At 43.2% G+C, this 12,918-nt stretch overlaps 1 protein-coding gene across 1 annotated transcript; it reads right to left on the reverse strand.

Moving 5' to 3' along the window:
- Nucleotides 1-5,736: 5,736 nt before the first annotated feature.
- Nucleotides 5,737-12,311, reverse strand: LOC311024851 (neural cell adhesion molecule 1-like). The gene is made up of 16 exons (XM_084027425.1): nt 12,051-12,311; nt 11,334-11,402; nt 11,042-11,236; nt 10,747-10,884; nt 10,397-10,540; nt 10,114-10,231; nt 9,751-9,905; nt 9,442-9,575; nt 9,149-9,284; nt 8,878-9,045; nt 8,607-8,726; nt 8,030-8,157; nt 7,776-7,944; nt 7,382-7,577; nt 7,135-7,269; nt 5,737-6,928 (listed from the first exon to the last, which is right to left on the reverse strand). Exons 1-16 carry the CDS (start codon nt 12,109-12,111, stop codon nt 6,889-6,891), a joined length of 2,106 nt encoding a protein of 701 aa, XP_083883551.1. The 5' UTR covers nt 12,112-12,311; the 3' UTR covers nt 5,737-6,888.
- Nucleotides 12,312-12,918: the final 607 nt, after the last annotated feature.

Consider the following 12,918-nt stretch of genomic DNA (forward strand, 5'->3'; position numbering starts at 1 on the left):
GCCAGGGGAATTGAACCCTGGGTCCCTACAGCAAGGATATAACCCCTCTTTCTGGGGCATCTAAGTGAGCTATACTACTCACTGGACAAAGGCTTTTGAAAGTTTGTTACAAGTCACGTGATCTAGAGATACAGTTTGAAGTTGTGAGTTCAAGGCCTGGTTGATGCAGAGTGACCATGTTAATGCCTACTGAGATGATGTGTGGATTAGTGACAGACAATTTGAAAAATATTAAACACTTATTTTACAGACAATTTTACTCATGTATTTGTCTCCTCCTCATACTTTTCCATGATCTGCCTCATCCCATGGCTGCTGTACCCTGCTTACTGGCTTAGTCAAGTTGTGAAGCTGCACATAAGTTCAGTGATAAAGGAAGGTCTTTGATGTCAGAGGCCAAGCCTTAACTGATGAAAAAATCATATTGTAACACTGACTTTGGGGCTACCGCATCAGGGTTTGTTGATGCCGGGAATTGAACCTTGATCTCGCAGGGGAAAGGGCAAGGTTTGGTGTGTTGGGCCTGCGAGCTGGCACAATGGCTGCTGTCATGTGTGAGTTAAGAGCTGGTTGCCCCATGGATTGCACCATATAGTCTGGTCTTCACCCTCTACAAGCCAGGTGTGACATACCAATAGTGATTACTGTGAACAGAACAGAACAAAGAAGAACAGAAGAGAGAGAGAGAACAGAAGAAACTTCAGAGAATCAAGGTGAGCTAAATAGAATATCTTATTTCAGCATGCTTGACCCTAGCTGAGGACTTTTATGGTGAAAGGTGGACTAAGCATTTGTTTCGTGTTATGTTTTGTTCGTTTGCTTGTTTGTTTGTTTTCTTGTAGAAATGACTTACACAGCTTGGACGAAGTGTGCCATTGGCTTGAAAAAGAGGGTTTTGCTGAGATTTCCATTATTGTTACAATACGTAACATTTTGAGTACTTGTAACATAACACTGAAAAGTATTTTAACATTATTTAAATCAATGTGAAAACTTTGTGGGGTTCCCTCACTTTCTCATGATTCTGTTCCACTGTCACGATAACTACATACAGTATGTACTCTGATTCCTTTCATTGGACCATGCATTATTTTATTGTTTGTAGATAGCTTACAATAAGGCACAGTAAATGCACCTTGGATTGATGGAACTAAAACTCTTTTTTTGTCTCCTTTTTTTGAATCCACGACTGAGGACAGCATGATGTGTCTGGCCTGTCATGTTGCTGATTCCACTGGACCTATGCTGACTTTTGACCTGTTCTCCCCTGGGACCTACACAGCCTGTTCTGTTGGACTACTTTAAATAAATGCTTTTCTCATTAAAATGTTTTGAATGTTTGTTCAATGTCAACATGATAAATGACCACAATATAATATGAACTAAACTGATCTGTAGAATACAATATGGTTCTTTATAGAACCCTCAGAGGACAAGACAGTTATTTGTGAAAACCTTTGAAAAGGGATGTTTTTAGATCCCCCTGTGTGAGGTCTAGATGAAACCCTTGAAACATGAAAGGGTTCTTGGTGGAACTCCTTTTGTAGGTTCTAGATGAAACCCTTGAAACATGAAAGGGTTCTTAGTGCAATTCCCTGTGTGGGTTCTAGATGAAACCCTTGAAATCTGAAAGGGTTCTTAGTGGAACTCCTTGTGTGGGTTCTAGATAAAACCCTTGAAAAACGAAAGGGTTCTTAGTGGAACTCCCTGTGTGGGTTCTAGACGTAACCCTTGAAAAATGAAAGGGTTCTTAGTGCAATTCCCTGTGTGGGTTCTAGATGAAACCCTTGAAATCTGAAAGGGTTCTTAGTGGAACTCCTTGTGTGGGTTCTAGATAAAACCCTTGAAAAACGAAAGGGTTATTAGTGGAACTCCCTAAGTGGGTTCTAGACGTAACCCTTGAAAAATGAAAGGGTTCTTAGTGGAACTCCCTCTGCAGGTTCTAGATGAAACCCTTGAAATATGAAAGGGTTCTTAGTGGAACTCCCTGCGTGGGTTCTTTGTAGAACCTCTCATGGGGGGTTCTGGGTGGAACCATACACACACAGTTCTAGGTATAACCCTTTATGTGTGGTTCTCGGTAGAACCTTCCAAAAGGGTTCCAGGTGGAACCTTTATAAAAGGTTCTACCTGGAGCCAAAAAGGGTTCTCCTATGAGGACAAGCCGAAGAACCTTATATGGTTCTACTTAGCACTTTTATTTCTAAGAGTGTACATTTAGTTCAAGGAACTTTAATGGAGCATTTAAAGTGTTCATATACACTTTGTCCATCCATAAACAGTTTTCACTCAGTGTTTTTTCTGCTCTTACACTTAAAGCAACCCTGCCTATATTTACTCAACAACAAATATGAACACATGACTGTGCTTTCCAAACAACATACTATTTATTCCAACAGACTTTTCTAGTAGAACCATATTCTAAGGTAAACCTTAAACTTAACCAAAGCAGCAGGCATTGCTTACTTCAAGCCTTTCAATTCATCCTCCTAACACAACAACTGCATTTCACTTAAAATTAGGCACAATGAAACATATCTGATAAAATAAAATCATATTAATACAAATCAAAACCAGCCAGGAGGGAACAAAAAATAAATTTCAGTAAATCTTTTCAGTTTTGTCCATCACAGCAACAACTGCAGGGAGGCCCACTGCACTTTCAGCACCACGGAGAACAGCTGCATGGCTGGAACACAAATATAGCACCCTATTCAAATCTAGCTCCACATTAGAGGCCCACAATATTCTATTCTACATTGTAAAGAAAGTTCATCTTACCTTACCTGCTCTTTTTGGCTTTATACTTTTTGCTTGAGCGTGCAGCTTCCAACATGGCCTTCTCCTTGAGTGCATAAGCATAAAAGTCCTTACAACTGTATCCAAAGTTGTTCTTGACTTGAATTTCAGACTTGATAAGCTCCACAGAGCACCTGTTGCGTTGGTCAGTCCAGGCTGCTGTCATGAGTGAAAATACTCTCTCTACAGAAGCATTAGTTATTGGGATGCTAAAGAGAAAGGATGCAACAGCAGTCATATTTGGGGTCTTTGTGCCTTGGAGCAAGATCGACCACTTCTCCAGAACAGAAGCTCTTCTCTCCACAATTTCCTACTGGCGTGGCAAAGTCACACAGTACTCTTCATACAGTTCATCCAAAGTTTCTCCCTTATCTGGAGGACCTCCACTGCATCACAGAGATGGAAGAATGTGAACTTGCTCTTCAGTGCCAAGCTTGCAACATTCTTCTGGTAGTTGTTGTCTGAGAAGTCATACCACTTCTCAAGGTAGTTGAGTGCAGCCTGGTAGAACCTGGAAAGATCATCTTTGATTGCTGCTGCCTTTTGGTCTGGAAGCTGTTGGAGGATAGCACTGGTCTCCATGCCAAAAAAGGAATCCCTCTGTCTTTGTTGGAGCTTTGTCTTGAGAGTGGACATGAGCTCATATAGCTCACAGATGGTCCCATCCTCCCCCTCCAACAGCAGGAGGGAATCCCCCACAACGCGTCCGAGGGTTTACGGGTCTACGGACGGAGCAGAGGTCCAGGTGCGGTGCGTAATTGTGGGTTCGCGTGGTCGTGGGCTGCCCGGTGTTTGCGTGAGGTCCAAGGGCTTTTCACCCAGGTCTGGGGGCATAAGGGCCGAGAGTTCGGCGGTGTTTTTGTGTCTATTTACCGGAGGGATTCCCCGCAACGCGCGAGGGTTTACGGGTCTATGGACGGAGCAGAGGTCCGGCTTCGCAGTGCGTAATTGTGGCTTCGCGCGGCCGTGAGCTGCCCGGTGTTTGAGTGAGCTCCAAGGGCTTTTCAGACAGCCTTGGGGGCACAGGTGCCGAGAGTTCAGCGGTGTTGAGCCGCGTGTTTACCAGCTGGATTGCGAGCGGCGCGTCTTAGAGTTTTAAGTCCGACGGAGAGTCCGCATGTGTGGATTCGCGTGGCCGTGGGCTGCCCGGTGTTTGAGTGAGGACCAAGGGCTTTTCACCCAGCTCTGAGGGCACGAGGCCCGAATATTCGGCGGTGTTCATGTGTCTATTTTTCGGAGGGAATCCCCGCAACGCGTCAGAGGGTTTACGGTTCTCCGGACGGACCAGGGAGTAGCCGTGCCTTACCTGTGCTCTCATGCAGCGGCCACATCCGTGACGCCGACCACGCTGAACGACTCCACGCCTGCCAGCTGAGCAGCCTGTTCTCCGGTGCACAGCCCAGTTCCATTGCCTAGACCCCACGGGGGGGTCTCGTCACCAGACCGGGGCAGGATAAGTCCTTTATTTTAATGATTTTCATATAAACTTATTTGTAGTCTTGTCAGTTAATGTCCGAGTGTTATATGATTTCCCTTTTAAAAGGTTTTTAATGAACTGACGTCAGTGTGCCAGTGGCCCCGTTAAGGGCAGCCCATTACTCTTGCAGCGCTCTACCGCCCCCTAGTGTTAAGAGTGGGGTTTGACCCGTTATGTTGTAGTGGTCCCTAAGGAGCCAGTGTGCTTTTGAGCTCCCCTGGTGTGTAGTGTTATACCTGTTCTGGTTGCTGTGCAGTGATTTGTGTGCAGTGTCCCCTTTTGGATGTGTTCTCTTGTGTGCAGTGTTGGTGTCGCCGGATGGTGGAGTACCTGCCTGACCTGCTGGAGCTGCCCTCATTGGTCTGCTGGGTGCAGACGTCCCTAACCTAAAAATTAATTGGAAATAAAGATTGTCTATTCTTACACATATCTGTCTGTGGTGGGTGATCTCTGACCTCTAATACCGGACCAGACCGGATGAACAAAGGTGGTGGCAGCTTGACGCTACTCTAAACATCTTAGACCAGTCGCTGTTTGTCTCTCCGTCAGTGCAGGTGTAAACACGCCAGGTCATGTGCTTCTAGTCAGCAGTAACGCATCAGGCAGGAGGCGCGTCCAAAGAGCCGCAGCACTGATGCACATAGACCTGCAGCACTAGGGAACATAGAACCGCAGCACTGTGGGCACATAGAACCGCAGCACTGAGGCACATAGACCTGCAGCACTAGGGAACATAGAACCGCAGCACTGGGGCACATAGAACCGCAGCACTGAGGCACATAGACCTGCAGCACTAGGGAACATAGAACCGCAGCACTGAGGCACATTGAGCCGGCATACTGGAGCACATAGAGCCGCTGCACAGGGGCACATAGAGACGCTGTTGACCCATGCTCTCTGAGTAAAGGTAGGCTACAAGTTCCAGAATGTACTACAATGGTAACAACAAAACACGACTTAGAAAAATAAACAGTTTACCTGATATGTGTCAGGTAAAGCATAGTGTTGAACGAGTGGGGCACATAGAACCGCAGCACTGAGGCACATACTGTAGAACAGCAGCACTGGGGCACATAGAGCCGCTGCTCTGGGGCACATTGAGCCGGCATACTGGAGCACATAGAGCCGCTGCACAGGGGCACATAGAGACGCTGTTGACCCATGCTCTCTGAGTAAAGGTAGGCTACAAGTTCCAGAATGTAAAAATATACTCCATTACAGTAGCAAAAAGTATTTAATGTCTCAAATTTAAAGTGCGCATGAAAATGGTCCCTGTGTGGAATCTCAATCTGGAGGATAAATTCAGTCTTTTTAAAAAAGGAGCTTAATCTCCTGAATTGATACTATTGTAATTCTAATTGTCATACTTTGAGGAGCCATGAAAGACCAACACATTCTCCATTTTGCGTGTTCTGTTTGTGATAGAGGTTCTGGTGAGCACAAAAGACATAAAGCTATGGTACAGTCCATGTTTTTTTTTTATCAAACACAAAGATAACATGTGTATGTACAGTCATGTACAGTGTTCAACACAACATTACATCAATATGAAAACACTTGATTAAGATAGTCAGCTAATTTACATACATGACATACTTATGTCAAAGTGTCTCCTAATCAAAAAAGCTGCAACTTGATATTTAACTTGAAACAAACATATTTGATAACTATAAACATAAAATAACTTGCAGCATTAGTGAGCTTTGTAGGGTATGTGTATGATTTACATGTGGCTTATTATTACAGGTACTTTAAGAAGGTTCTCATAGTAAAAGTTGAATTTAATTACAGGTCCCCTTTGTGGACAGTATTAGTTGCAGACATTTAGAAAGTTCTTCCACAAAAAGGTGCTTAAAAGGAAAGCTGGTTACACAGTCAATTATGGCTTCAAGTTCAAAGCCTCTCAGGATATATAATAATATAAATATTTCTCGTATGGCTTAAGAACAATAAATATTAGAACATGTAAATTACATAAAGGTTATATTGGTTAGTTTAAACTAAAATGACCTTTAAATGGTTCACAATATTATTCAGTATCAGGATACAGTGTTATTTGAAATAAAATAAAAAGATTTTTAGTCTTACATAACCACCAGAAGAGCAGCAACAATGCATTTCAATAAAAAGTTAATAACAATAAAAGGATGTATTAAAAAACGTCTCTTTTTTCAGCTACGCCATTGACAGAAAAATACTTCCAATGCATTAGCAAGGATATCCATAATATGATTAACAAAGAGTGAACAAAAAGACCAAGTGCCTAGATTAATTTATAACACCAATAATTTTACCCTGTAAAACACAGACGTCATGATTACCCTGTAAAATAAGACTTTGTCTTTTGAACTAATCTAAATCAGAGCAAACGAGTCTTCATGTGAACTGGAAGCTGCCATCCTCACTCCAACAGCACAGACGATGTGAAACAGCCCACTTTAACCAAACCTAAACATTCTCAGTATTTTCCCTGCAGTCTGTCAGTAACAACCTTTCCCATAGCAGTTGTATCGAATGTGGAGATGGCTGACTGTTAGCTACCCTTTATTGTTGTCTATACATTATCCTCATTGGTTCACACTTCTTATTTCTTTTTTCTCTGGCTTCTTGCCTCATGCATCATTGAGTGTGCAGGTGCCTGGTTGCTTTTTCCTGTAGGAAAGAAAATTAGATATTGATATAAAAACATATAACTGTATAGATGAAGAAAGTGGGGGCACAGACACTGACTTTAGAAAAAATAAACATTTATAGAAGCATTTAATTGGTTTAACTGCTCATTGTCTGTGGATAGAGCTTACAGCAGGTATCTAAACTCCACAAGTAGGCTTGCTTTAAATGGGAGTGAATGAACATACTCGTGTTGGGTAAGGGGGGCTTTGTCGCAGGTGACCTCTGTTAGCTGCCTCGAGTCCTTAGTGAGTGTCTGCACCCCTGCATCCACATGTTGCATACTGCCTCTGGGAGTGGATATACCCTTCAGCTTCACTTCTCTGCAGCCACACAAAGGTTTGAAATATGACGATGACAACTCAATGATGGAAAAAGTGACACAGTATATGTTCAAGATATACGTGAATAAACACTTTCCCAATGTCTACATACCCGTTGGTGGTTCCTTCTCCTTCTTCAAGCATTTTGAGGCCTGGGACTTTCTGTCCAAAGAGTTTCACAGCGATGGACATGAGAAGGCCGCAGCGATTTCTGTAGCAGCAGGTGGCATCCACCACCAGGAATACCACCAGGAAGATCAGCATGACGATGCCAACCACGCTGCCTTTGGTCAGGCTGGTCGCTTTGGCTGGATGGAGAGATGAAACAGTCAAGGTATGGCAAACATCCTCATTTGTGCCAAGAAACACATTTTTGTTAGGGGATCCGTTTCACCACAACATTGATGTGCAGTTAATCTCTATTTGTGTCACCACTCCCTGTTCATAGCCACATTTCCTGGCTACCGGGCTAAAGTGTATGATGTTGGGAGCAGGAGGCCACATACCAGGCTGTCCTCCGATGGTGAAGTTGAACATGGCAGGGATGGAGGACCCATTAGCGTTGACAGCCGCGACTTCCAGTTGATAGTTTGAGCTATAGGACAGGTCTTGAAGGGAGACAGAGTTTGCATCGGATGACAGCTGTATCTCTTTCCAATCAGCCTCCTGTTTATCCTGAGAGAGCATGGGAGAGAGATGAAGGTAAGGACACAAAAGGAGAGGAACTCATTACAAAAGGCAGACTAACACCGTCGCTTACCTGCCCGTATCGTACGTTGAAGTGCAGCAGAGGAGTTCCACCATCATCAATCTGTTTAATAGGGACAGAGACGGAGTTACCCTCTACCTTCATCTCATCGCACGACAACACTGGACTGTCTGGTTCACCTGCAGACAGGAAGCAGGGAGAAAAGAAATAACCGATTACCTTCCATGACAGATATACATACAGACTGACTGAGCATGTCAGTTATTTTTTCATTGTTTATTAGATCAAGTTGGGTACTTTACCCCCTGAGGACGGATGACAGTGGATTACATCAGCAGCAGGAATGAACATCAGGCGGCAGATGATCGTGTCGTGGAAAAGTTATGATGATGGTTACATGAAAGATAAATAAGAACAATAAGTGATGGCAGAGGAGAAACACATATTTACACTAGCATGCATACATACATGCACTTACACATAATATACTGTGTACATCAATAAATGAGCATCACTTCTACTTTTATGTATTGCTCCACAATGCTTAATGCTCCACGTGTAGATGTATGGATTTGGCGTGTGTTGACAGTGTATTGCTGCTGATATGTCGTTTGTGTTCAGCACTTACGTATTCCTTGGGTGCGGACGTCACTTGTGTCTGAGAACTGTCCAAATCCCACTGCATTCATGGCAGCCAAGCGTACTGTGTACGAGGTGTACGGCTTGAGGGAGGTGATAGCGAGGGGATCTACAAAAGCAGGCACAGAGAGACACCACATTGGCTTATGTGCATAATTAAATGTCAATTTATAGTCTAAGTTTTTTAAAGTATAAATGATTCACTGAGTGATTTTCTCCTGAGAGAGCTGCACAGTTTTTGTGAAAAGTAGATGTTTTACCTGAAGCTGGGACTGTGAGCTCACTCCACTGTTCTGCTGCACTTTGCCTCCACTGCAGGAAGAAACTAGTGATTGGTGTTCCTCCATTGATGGGCAGGGTTTTGATGGAGAAGAGGACTGAGGTTGGTCCAGGGGAGACGGACAGGTAGAGAGGCTGGCCGGGCTGAGCTGCGTATGAGGAATCATTGTAAGAGGCATGATTATAAGTAAAGTGTTAATCTACTTTTCTTTCCCTTTGGTCTTAAAGACAAAGACAGACAAAAACTCTTACTGTGTATTGCAACGTCTCTTGATGCATTTCCAGAGGTGCTGACAGCCATACAGGAATACAGCCCACCATCAGAGGGCGCCATCTCATCAATCACCAACATACCATCGACAACATGGACATGACCAGAGCTGGAGTCCTGACAGAGGGAGGCACAAATCCAAACATCCAATCACATGTTGGACCGAACATGTCTGTGAATGCTCACATGTTATGTTGTTGGAGTAGTTAAATAGCGTTGAATGTCAACAAGCAGCAACAGCACCATGTAATTGGGATGTGCAGCAGACCCTTACCACTGTGCGTCCATTGTGCTTGTTGAGCCAGTGTAGCTGAGGCGGAGGATGGCCAGAGACGTTACAGGACACGGACACACGCTCGCCCACGGATACACTCTGCTGCTCTGCTGACACAAACACCTCCGGGGCCTCTGAAATGAAACACTTCGAGAGTCATTATATGCAACGGGAAGTGAACGCGTCACCATGGAGCAGGTTCACGTTGAGTGATTAATTTGTTTGTTTTCATGGCATGTCGGTGTTTGTTAGTTGTGTCTCAGTGATCTAATGGAGCTATCAGAGAGTTGGAAAAAGAAAAGAACTGACCATAAACATGAAGCATAAGGGTAGCAGTGCTCTCGCCTATCTTGTTGATGGCGGTGCAGATGTACTCTCCATAGTCGACCCTGGCAACAGACCTTATGGTGAACTGGCTGCGGTCTGAGTTAAAGTGATGACGTGAAGGGTCAAACGTCACCGGCCTGGGAGGAGGACAGAGCAAAATACTCACTGAGTAATGCTGAAGAGATTGGTTAAGCATTTGTATTTGAAAGGCCATGTAGGTATTTGCAGGCACAACTTAATGAGATATAGGACATTTCACGTTTTACCGCACATTAATGCATAATGTGCCTCTCTGAACAAAATACTACACATGATGTTACCCACTCTCCACAGGTCAGGACTTACATGGTCCAGGTGATGTTGGGTTTTGGTAGACCGTCCACCAAACACAGCAGGGATACGTTGGTTTCTGGTCCGGCCATCACTTTTTTTACCTCTTCTCTCAGACGCACAGAAGGAGGAGCTGTGGGATGGAATCGTACTTTAATCTAAATAATGCTTTATTTACAGATTTATGATGGCTTCATTATCCCTCAAAGCAAAATACTATTTTTTTAACCACATATATTATTCATTATGTTCTAAACCCCTGACCACTGTTTAATCTTGATGAGGAAGCAACACCAACCGTTGACGACAACAGAGACGGAGAGTGGCTGAGAGATGGACCTTCCTCTGATCTGGGCCTGACAAATGTATGTCCCAGCGTCCTCTCTCTTCACTTTCTCAATGAGGACTGTATTATCAGGCAGCTGATGCACACGCATTCCTGCTGAAGTTAGAAATGTAGGGAAAGACCGTGTGAGACAGAGTGATGAAAAAAAGGGTAAAAGCAGGCGCAAAAAGACAGAAAAGAAAGTTATGTTTCTGCATGAAGAACCACTATCCACTCTTGTTACACAGACATATTCTGTTTTCAGTGTAATTTTACCACTCTACATATTCAGAGTAAGTCCATGCCCAGGGTGCTGGTCATACCATTAGAGGGGATCTCTTCTTTGTCCCTCATCCAGCGAACATCCACTGCTGGCTGGCCAGTCACCATGCATGGCAGCACCCCATCTGTGCCCTCCAGAAACTCATGGTAGGTGTTGGTACTTCCAAATGATGGACCCTCTGACAAAATAGGGAAAAGATTAGGATGCTTATTTTCTATGCAATGAATGATTAAAATGGGGTTTGGTTCATTAAGTCCTCATATGTTTACCAATGTATATACCTAAATAAAGGATCTGTTACAATAGACAGGTAACAACTGCCAATTGTTACGTACCATAAATATACAGCTGTGTGGAAATCTCATCGCTGTGTCCGCTATCAAATTCACACTGGCAAGTATACCTGCCCGCATCCTGCATCTTAGCCATCTTAATGATCAATTTGGAGGACGTCTCATCTACAGGTTTTACGTTTTCTTGATCAACATCTTCTCCATCCTTCTGCCACGTTATTTCTCCCTCTCCCCCAGCTAGGACAGGAGAAGAGACGGAAAGGAGGAAGAGGATTCAATATATGCTTTAAAATGCTGGACGAGGTTCAAACTGGAAAAAGGAGTAATGACTCACCTTTACAGAATAATAGGATCTCTTCTCCAACCTGAACATCTGACTTAGCGATTATCATCATCTTTGCATCTAGATGAGGAGAAGAGTTTTGGTTTTCTTGTTTTCCTGTTTCTGCTTTCCCCTAATACCATTTTGATTTAACGTCCACACCATTGATTCTTTTTTGATAACTTAACTCATTTTGGCAAAAAAAGAAAAATGCAAATATCAGAATTATAGAACAGTGATTATTACCGTGTGACAGTTTTAAACATAAAAAATGGACTGATATAAAGTATCCAACACTTGTGAGGTGTGAACCGATGTGGTTTGAGGCACCTGACAACAACATCATCTAGAGTGACGGCATAACCGAAAACTCAAATCTAAACTTGCTTGGTAATAATTTAGACTACTTTTTGTATAGCAAACAAAAAAATGAATCAACCTTTTCAGCTGCAGAAAGATGTCAACTGTTTATATGACTTTTAATCTTTTTCTAACTGTTTTAATCCAATTGATGTTCCTTGTTTATACAGACTTCAAACTTTAGATTTGGGACAAAAACAATCAGATATTGGTTATTTCCTGAATGATTTCCTGCTTACACTTTAAATTACCAACATAAACTTACTAAGTCTTCATATTCAGCCATGCATTGTGTACCAAAACATATTATTACAATACCGTCTTTCTTGCTTAATCTTAATAATCAGATTATTACTCAACAGGTCTTACCTGTTTTGTGCAGCAGCAGCAGCACAGCCATCTTTAGGATGAGAGTTGAGTGGTCCGTCATGTTCACCTGGCTTCGGATTGCCAATCCTGTATGACTTCAGATCAAAACTCAAAAGTCTGAATGTTTTGGTTTTCAAGTCAGACAGAATACCCAATATTCTTATAACTTATACTGTTTAAGTAACTGCAAAGCTGCCTCAAATCTCAAGTGTCACACTGACATGCAGACACCTGTTGTTTCCTAACATCCATGTGGTAGGGAGAGGGTCTGTGTCAGAGGTTATATAGGGCCACAAGAGCAGAGGAGAGGAAACAAGAAAGGGGTGGGAGAGAGAGAGAGAGAGAGAGAGAGAGAGAGAGAGAGAGAGAGAGAGAGAGAGAGAGAGAGAGAGAGAGAGAGAGAGAGAGAGAGAGAGAGAGTGAGAGTTGCTCTGGCATCCTCCTATAACCCCAAAAGAGTTACTGTTGGTTATTCATGAAGAGAAATAAGAAGTGATGACTGAATGATGTCCATCCAACTCTCAATTGTTGTGACTCAAAAGTGTCCCTACCTATCCTTTGTCTGCCTCTTTTTTAATCTTTAATATATATTTTACATTGTTCTCTCTCTCTCCTTCTCCGTCTCTCTCTCCATGCTGTTCTCCCTCTCTTCCCCGAGACCACCGGATGAAAGCGGGGAAAGCAGCCCCCACCCCTCACCCAGGGGAAGAAGAGATGGGGAGAGATATTTTTATCATTCCATCATTTTTCCTCCCTCGTTTGAGAAAAAGGTCACATACTTCTCAGGCACACGCAACAAATGGCACACAGTATGCCAAAATTCACCACGCCGCCACCATTCACATTTCCTGAAAACGCACATCCTTTA

This window comes from Eutrigla gurnardus (assembly GCF_963514095.1).
Source record: "Eutrigla gurnardus genome assembly, chromosome: 14".
Classification (NCBI taxonomy): Eukaryota; Metazoa; Chordata; class Actinopteri; order Perciformes; family Triglidae; genus Eutrigla; species Eutrigla gurnardus.

Bases quoted from the DNA above. Each gene is read 5' to 3' on its own strand.
- LOC311024851 (XM_084027425.1), bottom strand. From the start codon at position 12,111: ATGACGGACCACTCAACTCTCATCCTAAAGATGGCTGTGCTGCTGCTG. The intron at 9,906-10,113 runs GTAAGTCCTGAC...TCCTCCTCCCAG, and splicing joins CCCAACATCACCTGGACCAT to GCCGGTGACGTTTGACCCTT. The intron at 8,727-8,877 runs GTAAAACATCTA...CTGCTTTTGTAG, and splicing joins GCTCACAGTCCCAGCTTCAG to ATCCCCTCGCTATCACCTCC.